The sequence below is a fragment of the Scyliorhinus canicula genome, chromosome 3 (assembly GCF_902713615.1).
Source record: "Scyliorhinus canicula chromosome 3, sScyCan1.1, whole genome shotgun sequence".
In the NCBI taxonomy this organism is placed as follows: Eukaryota; Metazoa; Chordata; class Chondrichthyes; order Carcharhiniformes; family Scyliorhinidae; genus Scyliorhinus; species Scyliorhinus canicula.
This window is the reverse complement of record NC_052148.1, coordinates 221,553,004-221,572,240: the sequence shown is the minus strand read 5'-3', so window position 1 is coordinate 221,572,240 and position 19,237 is coordinate 221,553,004. Positions and strand designations below refer to the sequence as shown.

At 47.3% G+C, this 19,237-nt stretch overlaps 1 protein-coding gene across 4 annotated transcripts in view; it reads right to left on the bottom strand.

Moving 5' to 3' along the window:
- The window catches only part of rbm46 (RNA binding motif protein 46), a 120,818-nt gene extending 111,845 nt beyond the window's left edge, over positions 1-8,973 (bottom strand). The window contains exons 1-2 of one of the 4 annotated variants that reach the window (XM_038792273.1): positions 8,610-8,973; positions 1,040-1,099 (exon numbers count right to left, since the gene is read on the bottom strand). Coding sequence is in view for 1 of the 4 variants with exons in the window: in XM_038792271.1 (XP_038648199.1) it covers positions 7,932-7,936 (5 nt within the window). In the remaining 3 variants the exon portion in view is untranslated. Of the gene's footprint in view, positions 1-1,039; positions 1,100-7,919; positions 8,420-8,609 lie in introns of those variants that run through there. The other 3 variants (XM_038792272.1, XM_038792274.1, XM_038792271.1) reach the window with 3 other exon arrangements.
- Between the last annotated feature and the right edge of the window lie 10,264 nt (positions 8,974-19,237).

The window sequence follows — 19,237 nt, the reverse complement described above, 5'->3', positions numbered from 1 at the left end:
CCCAATCAGTGCCATTGTTAAGGAGGCTTGGTACAGACTCGAGGCAATGTTGAATTTTTAAGGAAAAAAAAGAAGCATCCAAAGCCAGAGTTGTTTCTTTCAAGCAAGAAGTTGGATTTAAATTATGGAGTTCCAAGAGTGCCTGCTGTGGGTAAGACTATGAAGTCACTTTTAAATATGAGCCAGAAATGTCCAGTTAGTGGTAGTGTGCCTGCTGCTGCAAAGAATGCAAGGAAAGCCATCGGCTTTGCAGTGATATAGGATGTTTTAAAACCTTGTGAGGCTGGGGAACAAGCAGTAGATATTATTACATTGCTTGTATTACACCCTACATCAGTGAGCGCAATCCATAGCAATGCTGACAAAAATCAAACAAAGCACAAATTGACACATCTTTAAATGTTAACAAGCTGAGTTGGACTACAAGCAGTATAACAGGCAACATGGAAAGACTCTTGGCAGTCTGGATCGAAGACTAAAACCAGCAGCAGGTGCCTCTTAAGTTTCATGGTCATCCAAGAAAAATCCAAAAACTTGTATGAAGACTTAAAAAATGAACACGGTGAGAGTTGTCAGAAAATTGCAATGCTAGTCGTGGCTGTTTCAAGAGCCATTCATATCAGCACATTAAAACGTGCAGCAAAGCTAATACAGAATTGGTTAATGAACAGCCTGCCCATTTGCAGTCACTGAAGAAGGTGCCAGCTCACCTAAATGGGTTTTTAACATTAGACAGATAGGGCTTTTTTGGAAATGTTTGCGAGACAACACATATTTTGAAAGAGAAGACGATGCCAAGAATTAAACTGAAGATCACCTTACTGTTCTGCCTGGTGGAAACGCTGCAGAAGAATTTAAGTTTAAGCGCTTAGTGCTGTCCCAATTCGAGACACCACTGCCATTACGGGGTTATTCCGAGAAACATCTGCACGTCATTTTCAAATAAGACAGCCTGGATGACAGTGGCTTTCTTACAAGAATGGATATCCCTGTATGCCATCTCTGCCTGGAGAAAATATTGTGCAAGAGAAAATCTCACCTTCCATATTGTTCCTCTTAGATAATTACCCAGGTCATCTTGTCAGCCATGATGAATTGTCTGAAAATATAAAGGCACTTTTCTTACCATCCAACATGACTTCATTGCTACAGCCAGGGAACAATTTTGACATTCAAGGCTTGCTACCTAGGCTGTATCTTCTCCAAGCTCATCAAGACAGCAGCTCAAGAGAATGTGCCATCAGTCAGGGAATTTTGGTGTGGCTACAACATCCTCAAGGGCATCAACAAAATTTCTGGTACATGGGATGAAATCACGTTACCGTGTCTGAACAGTATGTGGCAAAAATTGTGGCCTGTGTGCCAGTGACCATGGAGAATATCACAACGTTGTCCCTGAGTTTCAGCATGAAATTATAACCTTGGCGAGAGAGGCTGGCTTTGATGAAATGGAAGAGGCTGACAGGGTGGAATTGCTTGCACCCCACCGAGAGAAACTGTCCAATGAAGACTTACAGCAACGAGAGTAAACAAGCTAAAGAGAAGACCGCAATGAAATACCATCCCTTCAGGTTTTCTCAATAAAACTGCCAAGGGCTTTCCAGCTCATAAAAGAGCCAATGGTCCCGGAACAATTGCATGAATGGCTCCCACGTTCCGTGGAAGCCGTCGTCTGACCCTCGGATGGCAAATTTGATTTTCTCCATTTGGAGAGATTCCGAGGTCGGACAGCGAGTCTGCAGCTTTGGATGGTGCTGCTGACCACCAGCCGAACAGGATTCTACGGCGGGCAATCAGGGAGGCAAAGGCAAGGGCACCCGCCCTCCTCCCCAGGAATAGATCTGGGTGGTCCGAAAGCCCGAAGACTGCCACTTTCGGACATGGCTCCACCCTCATCCCCACCACTTTGGACACTGCCTCGAAGAAGGCTGTCCAGTACCCTGAAAGCCTGGGGCAAGACCAGAACATGTGGGCGTGGTTGGACAGGCCTCCTTGGCACCGTTCATATCTAGCCTCCACCTCTGGGAAGAAACTACTCATATGGGTTCTTGTTTAGTGGGCTCTGTGTACCACTTTTAGGTGCAATTGCGTGAATGGCTGGTGTCAGGCTGAGCCTTGCGCATGTGGAGGTGGAGTTGACCCTATATGGCCAACGAACAAGCGGAAGAATAGCCAGGTAGCCAAGAATCAGGGGAAAGTCGCCAAAGCATGAGAGAGAGAGATAGACCAGGGGGGGGGGGGGGGGGGGGGGGGGGGGAAACAGCTAAACCTAAGAGGAAAGAAAGGCAAATCACAGGTTTGGGGGGGGGAGGGGGGAGGGGGGGGAGGAGAGAAGAGAGGGAAGAGACAGGGAACAAGAGAGGAGAACCAGGGAGGTGGGGGGGGGGGGATGAAAGACGGGAGGAATGGCAGAAGCGGAGGTGAGCGCGAGACGGCAGCGAGATCCGTCCAGAAGCAAGCAACAACACCAACACCATTAGAGTATTGCCCACTGTAACTGTTTCTCCGGCACCCAAATGTATATTCACCACCCGTCTCTACCCCCCCACCAACAGTCGCCCACTTCTGCGTTGTAAATAATTTTGCCAGGTGTACAGAGTTGCTGCTGTTGAGCTGGTGCACAATACCCTACCAGTTATTCTATTTTATTTTTTATTGTATTTTTAAAAAATTATTTACTATTTTCTTTTCTTTGGTACGTTTGGGTGTGCCCTTCTATTCTATATATGTATATATATATATATATATATATATATATATGTCTCTTATCCTGTGTACATAACGGTAAATATACTTTGTTCAAAAAACCAATAAAAAACATTGATTAAAAAAAAATAAAAGAGGCTATGGAAATTATAATGGAGGATGACACAAACAAGGCGCAGTTCCAAAATGAATAGGGGAATCAATGATTAAAATAACTGCAAGCACAATCTACTGGGAGAAGCAAATGAAACTGTCCAAATTTACTCCACCAGGAACTGGCTGTTGCATGCCACCTTCAATTCAAGAACAAAACCACTCCAACATCAATCATTGAGCTTCTCAGAAGAGGACCATCAGGATCTGAAGGCAGCATGCAGCCAGCTCAAAGCACCACCAGCAATGTCTTCCAAACATCCTCCAAATCCAGTGGAAAGAAAGGCAGTGCAACAGCCAGATCTTTCCCCAATCTAATCCTGTTGAATTAACTAAGACTCTGTGGCAGAGTGCAATTTGACTGACAAAGCATGATTTAAATGATGCTGGTGCTTGGTACAGGCAGCCACCTTTTCAAGAGTCAAGGTGACAGCGCCACCAACAAGTGTAAATGGGGTGGCAAGTTCTGCACCACCATTTTGTTTGCGTTTGTTTGTAGATAGAAATTCCCACCCCGAGTTTAACTAAATGTCCAGTGTACACTTTCTACTCTTGCTGTGTAAGTTTTAAAGATAAATTAAAAACGCATCTGACCTTCATGCTTCCAATAGAACCAACACAGGAGACGACCATTTGGTCCATTGTTTTCATGCCAGCTCTCTTCAACGGCAATTCTCCATGTCTCAATCCCCTGTAACCTTGCAAATTTTGTCTCTTCAGATAATTATTCAAATCCCTATCAAAGCCAAGACTTAATCTTCTTCCATCACATTCTCAGGCAATGTATTCAAGATCCTAACCACTTGCTGCACAAAAACATTTCTCCTCACATCACCTTTGGTTCTTTTGCCATTCACCTGAAATGCCCTTTTTTTCAACTCTTCTGCCAATGGAAACAGTTTCACCCAATCTGTCCTGACCCCCACGATTTTATACAACTCGATCAAACTTTTACAAGAACAGTCTCAGTTTCTCCAATCTATCCAGGTAACTGAATACCCTCATAGCTGGTACCACTCTCTGCCTTCAGATTCTTCCTAAATGTGGTGGTGCCCGCCAGAAAATATTCCAGATGTTGCCAAACCAGTGTTTTATAAAAGCTCATGAAAACCTCCTTGTTTGGGACTTATTTATAAAGTTCAGGATGCCTCAGTAACTGCTACCTTAAACAAATATACCCCCTTTAGAACTGTATTCTTTATTTTACATTGTTTGTCTTCATTCTTCATACCAAAATAAATCATATCACTCCTAGCCACATAAAAAAATCATCTTCCACATGCCTGACCACTCCACAAGCCTATATCATTTTCACGTCTATTACTATCTTCCACAGTTCTAAATACTTCAAGGTTTTGGGTATTGTTCATTAATATAAAAGGAAAAACTGTGGACCTAAGAACAACCCCTTTCGCCAGTGTGAACAACAACTGTTTTCTGTCCCTCGACCACCTTTGTTTCAGAGCTGTTACTATCCCTTTTGCCCCCTCCCCTCCCATCGGCTTCAACTTTGCTGACTAGCTGTTCACACTTTTGGACGTATATGTTCATCCATCCAGAGCATTACCCTCATCACCCTCTCAGTTAGGAACATAGGTATTAGGAGCAGAGATAGGTAATTCAGCCTTTTGAGCCTGCTCCACCATTCAATCATATCATGGCAGGTCTCTTTCTGATCTCAAACCCACCTCCATTCCTGTTCCCCATATTCCTTTAACCCATTTTTCTATCAGTTACCTCATCAAAAACTCAAACAAGTTAGTAAAATACAATTTGTCCTGAACAAATCTCTGTTGGCTTTTCTTAATTAATCCACATTTGTCCGAGTTAATTTTGTCCAGGATCATTTCTAAAGCTGATGCACCACTAAATTAAACTAGCTAGCCTATAGTTGCCAGACCTATCTTTACATCCTTTTTTTGAACAAAGTTTAACATGTACAATTTTCCAGTCCTCTGGCACCACCCCCTATTTAAAGGAGGGATAGGAAAAATATTGTCAGTGCCTCTGCAATTTCCACCGTGACTGCCTCAGTACCCTCAGGTGCAAAGTAGTGTCACTCATCACAATAACCAGATCCATAAAATTGAGAGACTTATCTTAAAACTGCAATGAAAAACAATTCAATATGAGATGCAATATTTCAAGATTCCAATTTGTCAGTGTCAGCTGTTGTAACATTGGCATTCTGCAGCACATCAAAACATCCAGTTTTCAGATGTTTCCTGTTGCTGCCAAAAATAAACAAATAAATAGATTTTGGCTGCATTTCATGTAAACCTTCAGGACAAACTGGCACCTGAATGGAGAATGCACAGCAAGCCGAATATTACAGTAAGAAACACAACCACGGATTCACATGGACAAACAAAATAGTAAAATGATGCCAGTCATAATTAAGGTTATTTCTTTCAACTTCAGGTTTATTTATATCAAAAACATCAATGAAGAATAACCTTCTTTGCTCCCACTACTATTTTATTACTGTTTCCTAATTTATCGTTACCATAACACAAACCTCACTTTCAGGATGTGCAGGATGTGGCTAGCCTTATTCTCCTTTTACATAGGAGGAGAAATTTGTGGGCCACATTTTATTCTGTTTTCATCAATACTTTCTTTGGTGCTGATGGTTACAGTGGAAAACAGCAAAAAATAGCAGGTTCCACTATACCACAGGATTAAAACTTCAATGATGTGTGTTTCATTGTTAGATGAATGTTATACATTATAGTTATTGCTATGTAGCCGTTGCAGTATATACCATTTTGCCAAATTACTTTGAATTAAAACAGATCAAGTCAAATGTAGGTTTCGGAGGCGCTAAAACACACCATTCAATGTGATTCCATCGGAAATTAAACTATTCTCACTGAACTGAAATATTTTCAATTCTTTGGAGAATAACATTGTCAGAGTGGTCAGTATCCTGAACTCAGATCAAGAATATATTCACAGCTCCAATTTGCTGTTCATTTGTTAAGAACATAGAACATACAGTGCAGGAGGCCATTCGGCCCATCAAGTCTGCACCGACCCACTTAAGCTCTCACTTCCACCCTATCCCCATAACCGAAGAACCCCTCCTAACCTTTTTTAGTCACTAAGGGCAATTTATCATGGCCAATCCATCTAACCTGCACGTCTTTGGACTGTGGGAGGAAACCGGAGCACCAGGAGGAAAACACGCAGACACAGGGAGAACGTGCAGACTCCGCACAGACAGTGACCCAGCAGGAAATCAAACATGGAACCCTGGCGCTGTGAAGCCACAGTGCTAATCACTTGTGCTACCATGCTGCCCACTTGATGGACTGAAATCGGTGATACATTTCTGACAAAAAGGAGCTGACAGAGAGTCTGACACTTCCAAACAGGGGGTGAAAGAATCAGTTTCACGAAGTATCACTGATTTAAGGTCAATGGAAGATAATTCCAACGAGTGCAGCCAGTTGTGGGTAGAACCAGTTTCTAGATTTTTTTTAAAAAACCAGCACAAAAGATTGTTGAAACTCATATCAGGAATTTGTGCTTAAATTTGAGATTTTTTTGTCCCTATTGATTGCTCAAGTTCGGTCATATTGAACAGAACAGCATAACGGAAATTCCTTCCCACTCTAGTTTGGTTACAACTAATATATTAACATGCTGAGTTATGAAAACCTTTGGTTTTCCAGGTGTTCAAGAAAGCAACAAATACATAAAATATTAAGTCAGAGAAAGGGTAAATCTGAACATGACTTCATGACTATTATGACAGATTTAGGAGCTTTATTGAACTATCAATGTTTTGAATAGGATACTGAGTCACAGACTCGAGAATCATGTAAAAATATTCACAGGGAAAGGAACAGATGAATAATAACCCTGGGTGGATGAGTCAAATTGTGATCAAATTATTGCATCAAGACTGAAAGACAGTAAATACAAGACAGAAGAAACCCTACTTCAATAGGGGGAAATGTGGGTCCCCAGTATCTCTTCTCACAATGCTGGAAGATTTTAAGATTATCTGAGGTTAATCATTTACTTCTGCTTCTTTGAATTTTGAAAGACCGGAACACTAAGTTCATATTTCAGGTGTGTAAGATCAAAACGTAGGTAATTATCCAAATTATTTATTTTGCCAGTTTTTGTTCTTAGTGCTTCCAGAAATTATCAAAGCTAAAGACTAAGTTTTTACAATAACAATGGCCAGTATTTTCTGAAAGCACAGGAGACAATCACCTTGAACCCAATCTCCAACTTGCATATATGTTACTATGACTTCAGAATGTATTAAATTATAAATACGGTTACAATTATTTACTGCAGAACAGTCCTAACAGAGAACTAACTGGAACAGAATGCCAGTCAGTACAAGTTTAATCTGTACCTATGAAAAGCAGTTCCAAAGATTTCATTAATATTGACTGCAACTGGAAGTCATCCTTGATGAAGATATGTCAGGTCACAAGATACATTACACTACCTCATCCACTGACTTGTCAAGATCTTCTTACTGTCTGACTTCACTCTTGCAACCAATATGATCTTTAAGATTGTTTTCTCTCACTTCAAGAGACTTCAATAAGTCTTGTTGGAGAAATTAAGACAAAAGCACAAACCCATATGATTGGAATAATTATCGACCACTCTTTGTTTAGTCCTTCATAAACAACAAAACACAACTAATTAAATGCAATGGGTATCAAATAAAGAAAAATGTTGACATCAAACATTTGAAGAAGCACATTTGAGGTGTCCACCCCTGTTGTTTATTGTTGTTGCAATTTGACGCTGCAATGAAGAATGTGACTTTTGGTGAGTCCAACTTAATTATCAAGCACTATTTATTTGATGAGGCTTTTGCAATAATTGTTTTCCCACAATAAATGAGCCCTTGTCCAGTTCGTGAAGGCGTGTGTGAGGACAATGCGCACCTAGAAGCTACCGTTTTCGAACAGGTTTCAATTATATGCCATTTTGATTATGATTCATGGGGTCGATCGTCATGCAGGGTTCGTGTTTTTTTGCTCCAAATCTCACGGCTAAGCGATGTGGCTGGGGCGCTAACTTACCAGTTTCAGTACCTCATTATAAAGGGACAGAATACGAACCCCGCCGAAGTTATCAGCGACACCCAAAGCGATGAGAAGGGCTGTGCCTCCCTTCACTCGACGCCAACGTGAACAAACTCTCGTGTCGGATGGCGCACGAAACGAGAGTGGCTCGAGGCCATGGAACGCTGCGTTCCTGCGGGTTCTTTTCCAGTTAAACGGTTTTGAGTTCGGTGGGGCAAGCACGCGCCGGCGGGAACCGGCCCAAAATCCCCCCTTTATTCAACTCAGTTCCGTTCGAGACGTGGCAACAAGGGTTCGCCGCGCACATGGGAACTCAATCAACAACTTAATCCATTTTTCTACCATAACTTCCACAGCGAGGGAGTTTACGTCCAACAGGGGTTGAGCGGGCCGGTTGGCTGTCGTCGGACGAAAAATTGATGCCACCCTCGACCGCACCGCACCCGGTTCATTTTTCTCCTGCCACCGGTGATGCGTCAACGCAATCCCGGGGCGCTTTGAAGGCATACAATTTGGAAGTAGGAGGGGGCGGGGGGGGGGGGGACTGCTCCACAAAAGAGATATAAGCAGTTATCGGCAGTCATTGCCTCAGTAATTTATTGAATAGTTGGTGACGAGGAAATGAAGCGACCTTTCAGGGACGTCGTCTCTCCGAACAGGTGCTGGTTCCTCCTGCCCCAACCTCACCTTATTCACTCTTCCCTCCGGCTCTGAAGAAATCACCTGCACCGTCAAGTGTTCCCCACAATAAAGGTGGGGCGGGGGTGGAGGGGAGAAAAAAAAACTACCAGTGACGTCATCAAACAGACCCACCTTACACGAGGCAAGGGAGAATCTGGCGCTGAGACCGCGCCTGATTGACACAAAGTCCGACCAATGACCGCCACCGATCCGCTAATCACGAACACAACCAATCAGAGGTGGCCAGGGGTGGGAGCAGGGAGCGGGAGGACGAAAGGACAACTTAACGGCACAGGCCGGCTGAGATGTTTGAGCATCAATTGTAAAAGAGGGGGAACTGTAGACAGCGCCGGGAAGGGAAAGACCGGTGATTATCATTCCGAGAGGATTTTGCGATGACATTTAATTCGCAGCCGTGTTTTGATGGACCAGAAACAGAAAATGCCCGACAATCTCAGCAGGTCTGACAGCATCTGTAGAGAGAAAAGCGTCAGCTAACGTTTCGAGTCGAGATGACTCTTTGTTTTGATGGAGATGCGGTGCTTTGCAAGATGCAAAGGATTTTCAGGCAAAAAGGTTGCTTATCACCTTCGAGTTAAGCAAAAGTCTGGAATGTCCAGCTATTTTTCTGAAGCTCTAACATTTTTTGAGTCTCCCATGAAAGTATTGATTTTTTTGAGTAAAATGTGCTCAGCTCAATGAGTTGCTCATTTTTAAAATGATCTTGCACTTGTTTTTAAATAATTCCTAACAGTTTGAGTTTCTTGGAAAAATTATTGATTTTCTGGCAAAAGTGATAATGAGTTGATCATTTTTTTCTGATATGCTATTTTTTCTGGCCGAAGTGTTTCAGTTAGTTAATAATTTTTGTGTAGTATTGAAGCCCTTACAACTTCTGAGGGTTTTTTGGCCAGGAAATATATTAATTTCCGGGCAAAAAGTCCTTATCTTAGTGAGTTAAGCATTCTTTAATGATGTGCCATATATTTTTAATGCAATTCATACAGTTTTGCGATTTTTTTCCCCAAAAATTATTGATTTTCTGGCAAGATGTGCCAGAATTTAAAATATTAAAATATTTTTAATGATACAGTATTTGTTTTTATTGATGCTCTCATATTATTAGTCCTTTGTTGAATAATATTGATTTTTCTGGCAATTATTTCTTATCTCAGTGAGTTTCTTGTTTTCAATTATGTTTGAACAGTTTTCGAGAGCCCAATCATCCCAGATTTGCACAAAGTGCAGCAGCCGGCAGAAAAAAAAGACGTTTTACCCACTGGATGCAAAGGTCGGTTTTTGCGCTGTTTTGACCCGTTCCCGGTGCATCATGCCTTATAAATAAGGCATTACCAGGAAACATGCCGAAACAGTGGCTGGGTGGCCACTGGTTCACCTTCCCCGCTGTCTCCTGCCATCGTAATTCAGAAAACATTTTCAAAGAGCCTCGCACTCTTAAAAAGATTGGACACTGCTGTAAAGCAATGGCTGCCAAACATGCTGCCTCAAAATTTAGCACAGTAAGAAGTCTTACAACACCAGGTTAAAGTCCAACAGGTTTGATTCAAACACGAGCTTTCGGAGCGCAGCTCCTTCCTCAGGTGAATGGCGAGGTATGTTCCAGAAACATTTATATAGACAAAGTCAGAGATGCTGGACAATGCTTGGAATGCGAGCATTTACAGGTAATCAAATCATTGCAGATCCAGGGAGAGGGATAATCACAGGTTAAAGAGGTGTAAATTGTCTCAAGCCCGAACAGTTGGTAGGGTTTTGCAAGTCCAGGCCTGATGGTGGGGGGGGTGGATGTAATGCGACATGAATCCAAGATCCCTGTTCAGGCCGCACTCATGCGTGCGGAACTTAGCTATAAGCTTTTGCTCGGCAATTCTGCGTTGTCGCGTGTCCTGAAGACCGCATTGGAGAACGCTTACCCAGAGATCAGAGGCTGAATGCCCTTGACTGCGGGCGGCCGTTGAGCTCGGAAAGTCCAGCGTATGTACTCCGGGAAGCCATGGAGGACAGGCAGTGCATCAGTGAGGAGTGAGAGAGACAGACAGAAGCTCAGTGGTTGAACAGGAGAAAAGAGCACAAATCATGTGCAGAGGTGGGGGCAGGGTTTGGGTGCCAGGCAGTTGGCTATCTCATAGAAGGTGGAACTTTTTTTTCCCCCAGAGGGTGGAAGGAATCAGCAAGGAGAGGGGAGGTAAGCCACTACTGAAGCGCACCCACCCTGAGGTTGCAAATCATGGGAACAATGCTCCTGGGTGGTTAGAGCAGGGAGTCAACTACACAATATTCACTTTTTTCTTTCTTTCTCCCCAAACAGTTATTATAGAGAGAGAGAAATGGAGCCAGTGGAACTGGCTGTGATCCTTCTCACCTTGATACAACAAAGACGACAAAGGTGTCAACATCTGGCACTCCGGAGGCAGGATCAGTATGTTGAGGAGGAAAGCGTGCTCTGCAACCAGAGGAGAGATTGTTGAGAGCATTTGCTCGATGTCGCCATCTTCAGGCCAGGATTTACATATGGAGCCTAACTTTCTTGGAGCCGAGTGATAACCAGTGTTAGAGGACACTCCACTTGTCAAAGGAAACAGTCACTCACCCTTGCTACCGGCTCTAGGAGTTGCCACCACATGGACTTGGTAGGCACCCACTGACTGTCACACCGAAGGTGTCAGCCAGCTTGAACTTGTTGCGAGTGGCTCTTTTCAGGGATCCACTGGTGACCTTTGTGGCATTTCGCAGATGTCTGCACAAAAGTGCAGCAGGAAAAGCACAGATGCACTCTTGGCAAGGGCTCACACCTTCATAAGCTTTGACCGGGACTGGGCTAGAGTCAAAACTGGAATTCTCACAGACCGCTGACTTCCTACAGGTGCAGGGAGCCATTGACTGCACACACTTGGCTCTCCGCTCGCCTTCCCACCAAAGAATCCCCTTTATTAACAGCAAGAACGTCCATTCCCTGCACATGCAACTCATGTGTGACCACAGAAAGTGTATCCTACAGGTGTGTGTTACGTTCCCATGGAACGTACACGACATATTCAGCCTTGGCTGCTCACAGACACACAAGGTATTTGAGGAAGCAAAGCTGTAGGGGTTGTTCTTCCCTGAGGACATGGCTGATGACGCCTGTACGGAGGCCGCAAAATGCAGCAGAGACCTGATGCAATTGAGCACACTATCGGGATTTTGAAGTTGCGGTCCCAGTTCCAGTCAGCATCACAGTAAAGTAGTCTGGGAAGTGTGTCCTGCAGTCAGCATTGAGAACAGGAAAAGCAGGTAGAATGTATACACAGAGGAAAAGAGAAAACAAATGGAATGAAAATGTGCGCGCAAATGGTGCAGCGGCATTTTATTGGAGGCATTTTCAAATATATGTATACCAAAGAAGAAAAAAACAACCTCAGCAACAACAAACAAAACATCATTACATCCACCCCCCACAACTCCACACTACTTTTATCCTAAGATAACAAAAACCCGTCCCTACCAGCCGAAGCGTCAGCCTTCCCCAAACACTTCCTCCAGTCCCCGTTTCTAAATTTGGAATATTTCAATTTTCCCCACATAGAGCTTATACCTCGAAAAGAGACCAAACTCCCCAAAAATACCCATGGTCCTGTCAAAGGTCCCGACCGGGTACAAAATATACAGCAGGAGACCATCCACGTACAAAGAAACTTGGTGCTCCTCGCCCCACCCCCACCTCCCCGCGCGCTCAATACTCTTCCATCCCTTCGAGACCCTAAGCGCTATTGCCAAGCGCTCAATCCCCAGGGAAAAGAGCAGCAGGGAGCGTGGACAACCCTGCCTTGTCCCCCGGTGCAACCCAAAGTGCTCCGAGCTGACCCTGTTAGTCCGAACACTCACCTTAGGCACCTTATACAACAGCCAGACCCAGTCCACAAATCCCTGCCCAAACTCCCCCCGCACCTCGAATAAGTACGTCTACTTCACCCGATCGAAAGCCTTCTCCACGTCCATCACCACAGCCACTTCCACTTCTCGGCCCTTAGAGGTCATCATAATTACATTCAGTAACCTGTGTGTGGTAAACTCCACTAGTAACACATTGCATGTATTACGGTACTGCCCATGTATTACAGATACCACAGTAAATCCCAGCCTGCTGGCTCCTCCCAGCAGGCGGCGTATAAAAGTGAATGCTCTCCTGCGCTGCTCCCATTCTGGTTCCAGCTGCAGGAGGCACAACATCTTGTGTAATAAAGCCTCGATTGTTTCACCATTCTCGTCTTGTGGTAATTGACGGTAGATCAATTTATTGCACAAGATTTCAAAAGATGAACACCTTAATCAAGCCTGATCGCCTGGAGATGAGCCCTCATGCAGCCAATGCCACATCCACCTTCGACCACTGGCTATCCTGTTTCGAAGGCTACCTCAGAGCAGCCACTGAAGACCTCTCGGACCCACAGAAGCTCCAAGTCCTCTACTCACGGGTAAGCCCTGAAATTTTTCCCCTCATCCGGGATGCGCTCACCTATACAGAAGCGATGACGCTACTAAAGGGACATTATGTTAAGTCGGTGAATCATGTGCACGCCAGGTACATCCTGGCCACGAGACGGCAACTCCCAGGGGAGACTCCGGACGATTTCTTGCGGGCTCTACAGATTCTCGGTAGGAACTGTGACTGCCAGGCAGTTTCAGCAGTCCAACACACCAAACTATTAATCAGAGACGCTTATGTCACGGGCACGAAGTCTACGTACATTCGCCAGCGACTATTGGAAGGGGATACACTCGATCTTGCAGAGACTAGGCAGCTTGCTCGTTCACTAGAAGTGGCCTCCCGTAATCTGGAGGCCTATACCTCCGACCGCGTGGGCATCGTGGGCCCCACCAGCTGCCGACTCGAGCTCAATGCAAGCCTGCGCTGCGTGGCAGCCAGCCAACGCCGGGGGCCCAAGTGTTATTTATGTGGCCAGAGCAAACATCCCAGGCAACGCTGCCCGGTGCGGAGCCACGACCTGCAACGGGCGCCGCCATCTTCTCCACCACAAGCCACGTGCGGCCCGTGGGTGCCGCCATCTTTGCCGCCCGCCATGTGTGCCCCCTGGGCGCTGCCATCTTGGACCACGCCTCAGGACCCCTGCTCGTCGGGCCGTTCGCTGCCCGCTGATACCTCCGCTGATCAGCCCGGGACCTCCCAACATCTTCTGCAGCTCGCCTCCATCATCCTGGATCAGTCTCGGCCCCGCAACCTCGCAACCGCTATGACGACGGTAAAAATCAACGGGCACGAGACGACCTGCCTCTTTGACTCCGAGAGCACAGAGAGTTTCATCCACCCTGCTACGGTAAGGCGCTGCTCCCTCCCGGTACTCCTCGTCACCCAGAAAATCACTCTGGCCTCCGGATCTCATTCTGTGGAAATCCGGGGCTACTGTGTTGTGACCCTCACCGTTCAGGGTGTAGAATTCAGCAACTTCAGGCTCTACGTCCTCCCCCATCTCTGCGCTGCCCTGCTACTAGGTCTTGATTTTCAATGCTACCTCCAAAGCCTTACTTTGAAATTTGGCAGACCCCTGTCCCTCCTCAACGTCTGCGGCCTCACGACCCTTAAGGCCGATCCACCTTCACTGTTTGCAAACCTCACCACGGACTGCAAGCCCGTCGCCACTAGGAGTAGACAGTACAGTGCGCAGGCAGGACCTTTATCAAGTCGGTGTTCCAACGACTTCTGCGGGAGCAGATCATTGAGGCCAGTAACAACCCCTGGAGAGCTCAAGTGGTGGTAGTGAAGACTGGGGAGAAGCACAGGATGGTCATTGACTACGGTCAGACCATCAACCGGTACATGCAGCTCGACGTGTACTCCCTCCCACACATATCTGACATGGTCAATCAGATTGCGCAGTCTTTTCCACAGTAGACTTGAAGTCCGCCTACCACCAGCTCCCCATCCGCCCGGAGGACAGCCAATACACTGCCTTTGAAGCAGATGGCCGCCTCTATCATTTCCTTAGAGTTCCTTTCGGCGTCACCAATGAAATTAAATGAAAAAATGAAAATCGCTTATTGTCACGAGTAGGCTTCAATGAAGTTACTGTGAAAAGCCCCTAGTCGCCACATTCCGGCGCCTGTCTGGGGAGGCTGGTATGGGAATCGAACCGTGCTGCTGGCCTGCTTGGTCTGCTTTAAAAGGCAGCGATTTAGCCAAGTGAGCTAAACCAGCCCCAATGGGGTCTTGGTCTTCCAGCAAGAGATGGACTGAATGGTTGACCAGTACGGGTTGTGGGCCACTTTCCCGTACTTGGATAATGTCACCATCTGTGGCCACGATCAGCAGGACCACGACGCAAACCTCCAAAAATTCCTCCATACCGCCAAACTCCTTAACCTCACCTACAATAAGGAGAAATGCGTGTTCCGCACCCACCGCTTAGCCACCCTTGGCTACGTAGTGTAAAATGGAGTCCTAGGGCCCGACCGCATACGCCCTCACTTAGAACTCCCTCTTCCCCACTGCCCCAAGGCCCTGAAACGATGCCTGGGGCTTTTTCTCGTATTACACCCAGTGGATCCCTAATTATGCGGACAAGGACCGCCCACTCATCAAGTCCACAATTTTTCCCCTGACGGCTGAGGCCTGCCAGGCCTTCAACCACATCAAGGTGGACATCGCCAAGGCCACGGTGCACGCAGTCGACAAGACCCTCCCTTTCAGCTGGAGAGCAATGCATCAGACGTAGCTCTGGCTGCCACCCTCAACCAGGCGGGCAGACCCGTGGCTTTCTTTTCCCGCACCCTCCATGCCTCCGAAATTCGGCACTCCTTTGTCGAAAAGGAGGCCCAAGCAATTGTGGAAGCTGTGCGACATTGGCGGCATTATCTGGCCGGCAGGAGATTCACTCTCCTCACTGACCAATGGTCGGTTGCCTTCATGTTTAACAATACGCAGCGGGGCAAGATCAAAAATGACAAGATCTTGAGGTGGAGGATTGAGCTCTCCACCTATAACTATGAGATCTTGTATTGCCGGGGAAGCTCAATGAGCCCCCTGATACCCTATCCCTCGGTACATGTGTCAGCGCACAAGTAGACCGACTCTGGGCTCTCCACTATGACCTCTGCCACCCGGGGGTCACCCGGTTCTTCCATTTTGTCAATGCCCACAACCTGCCCCACCCATTGAGGAAGTCAGGACCATAACCAGAGACTGCCAAGTCTGCGCAGAGTGCAAGCCGCACTTCTACCGGCCAGATAGAGTGCACCTGGTGAAGGCTTCCCGCCCCTTTGAGCGCCTCAGCATGGACTTCAAAAGGCCCCTCCCCTCCACCGAGCACAATGTGTACTTCCTCAACGTAATTGATGAGTACTCCCGGTTCCCTTTTGCCATCTCCTGCCCCGACATGACTTCTGCCACGGACATCAAAGTCCTGCACAGCATCTTCACTCTGTTCTGTTTCCCCACCTACATCCACAGCAATCAGGGATCCTCCTTCATGAGTGATGAGCTGTGTCAGTTCCTGCTCAGCAAGGGCATCGCCTCGAGCAGGATGACCAGCTACAACCCCCGGGGAAACGGGTAGGTGGAGAGGGAGAATGGGACGGTCTGGAAGGGCGTCCTGCTGACCCTTCAGTCTAGAAATCTCCCAGTCTCCCGCTGGCAGGAGGTCCTCCCCAACGCGCTTCACTCCATCCGGTCGCTCCTGTGCACCGTGACTAATAAGAACCCTCACAAACGTGTGTTTCCCTTCCCCAGGAAGTCCGTCTCCGGGTTCTTGCTCCCAACATGGCTGACAGTTCCTGGACCCATCCTCCTGCAGAAGCATGTGCGGAGCCATAAATCGGATCCCTTGGTTGAGAAAGTCCACCTCCTCCATGCAAATTCGCAGTACGCCTATGTGGCACACCCCAACGGGCGACAGGACACAGTCTCCCTCCGGGACCTGGCACCCGCTCGTTCCTCACTCACAACCCCCGATCTGATACTGCTTCTCCTCTCCCCCCCCCCACCCCCCGCTGGTTGCTTCATTCACCCCTGCGCCACCCACCCTTCCACCAGCGAACCTCACCGCAGCCCCCACCCCAGCAGGATCCATCCCATCACTGGATCCACTAAGGGGTGACGAAGTAGATGACAACACGCTCCCGGAGTTGGAGGCGCCCACATCACCACCAGGACTGAGGCGATCGCAGAGGAGGGTCAGAGCCCCCGACAGACTCAATCTGTAATGTTCTCTTCACCCCCGCAGGACTCTTTTTTTTAAACAGGGGGTGAATGTGGTAAACACCACGAGTATCACATTGTATGTATTACGGTACTGCCCATGTATTACAGGTACCACAGTAAATCCCAGCCTGCTGGCTCCTCTCAGCACGCGGCGCATAAAAGTGTATGCTCTCCTGCGCTGCTCCCATTCTGGTTCCAGCTGCAGGAGGCACAACATCTTGTGCAATAAAGCCTCGATTGTTTCACCATTCTCGGCTCGTGGTAATTGACATCACTGTGGACATTAGTCGATAGCTGCTGCCCCTTCAGAAATCCCGTTTGGGCCTCACCTATCACCTCCGGCACACAATCCTCTATCCCTATCACAAGTACCTTAGCTAACAGCTTTGCATCTACATTCAGCAGCAAAATTGGGCGGTACGATCCACACTGCTCCGGGTCCTTATCTTTCTTTAATTTGAGCGATATCGAAGCCTGAGACAAGGTAGGGAGGGATCTCTCCATCGACTCATTATAAATCTTGATTAACAGGGGCCCCAACTCCAACCCAAATGTCTTGTCGAACTAGGCTGGGAACTGACCCGTACCCGGGGCCTTCTCCGTCTGCATCGACCCCACGCAATCCATTACCTCCCTCAGTTTGATAGAGGGCCCCAGTCCCTCTGACTCCACCACGTTCAGAAACTCCAACCCGTCCTGCCTCCACCACGTTCAGAAACTCCAACCGTCCAAAAACTGCCTCATACCCTCATCCCCCTCCGGAGGCTCCAATCTATACAATTTCCAGTAAAAAGCCTCAAACACCCCATTCACCTCCTCCTGCTCTGTTACGCCATCTTTCATCCTCCCAATTTCCTTTGCAGCCACCTGCCTCTTCAACTGATGCACAAGTATACTGCTGGCTTTCTCCCTATATTTATATACTGCCCCACCCCCCCGACCCTACACAGTTGCCCCACCTCCCGGAGTAAATGGTCCCAGAAACAACCATGCCGCAGGGGAGGTTGTCCCAACAGCAGAGTTCCACCGAGCCCCGACATGATTTAGCTGCTGAATTGAATTTTCCGGGCGGATTGTGTGGACACCACCAGTTAACCTCTAAACAGGTTCACACCCTCTTGAATGCTCTCTTGACCGTTCTTCTCAACTTTCTCTTGTGATGCTTGTTGACTATCGGTGCTATTACTTAAATGGAGTTTACTAGTCACTTTGGGCTGCATTCACAAAGCTTCCTGACCTCAGGAAGACTTAATCACGTCAAGCCAGGGGCCGCTACTGGCGCCACATTGTCCACAAGCTAAGCTTAGAACATAGAACAGTACAGCACAGAACAGGCCCTTCGGCCCTCGATGTTGTGCCGAGCAATGATCACCCCACTCAAACCCACGTTTCCACCCTATACCAGTAACCCAACAACCCCCCCTTAACCTTACTTTTTAGGACACTACGGGCAATTTAGCATGGCCAATCCACCTAACCCGCACATCTTTGGACTGTGGGAGGAAACCGGAGCACCCGGAGGAAACCCACGCACACACGGGGAGGCCATGCAGACTCCACACAGACAGTGACCCAGCCGGGAATCGAACCTGGGACCCTGGAGCTGTGAAGCATTTATGCTAACCACCATGCTATCGTGCTGCCCTACCACCATGCTACCGTGCTTCAGTCATGGCTGCTTGGTCCATGGAGCATCGTCAGAGGAAGGCCTTCTATGCATCACATTTCCCGTGCCTGCTAGGCAAGCGGGGAATCAACATCAGACACTTCACTCCCAGTTACTTGGGAAATCCTCATTAGTTTCTTTGCCTCCACTTAGTGCTTACATTCAGCAAGTTTCCACATCTAATCTGAGGATGTAGGCAGAAGTACCACTCAGGCTGGCCAGAAAATTCTTTGCACGACGGGAACTAAGATTTTGGACAGGATTCTTCATCCTGGGATGCCCGAATGCGTTCCCCGATAAGACGGAGAATAGGGCATCAGGGCAAAATCAGGATCGACGCCGGGTGCCAACTCAATCGTGATGCTCTGGTTTCCGGAAGGCGACAGGAACAAGGTCCACAACCGCGTGCCGGCAGTGGGATGTAATTGAATGCAAATGGTCTTAATGATCCATTTGCATCCATTTAACCCACCCAGCATCCAATGCTCCGGCCCTCCATGATTCTCCCAGTGGCCGGGAATCACGTGGGCGTGGATCACTTGTGGTCTCTACCAGAGTGGCCCTGGTGTGGTGGACCTTGTAGAGGGCAAATGGGTAACCCTCCCTATGTAGTTATTCCTTTGGCCGACCACAAAGTCCACCACACTAGGGCCACGTTTGTAGGGACCATCCAAGCCCAAGCACGGGCCACTCTTCCCCACCCCCCTTCCCTTAATGCCCACTCCTCCTGTACAAGACATCCCATCCAGGACC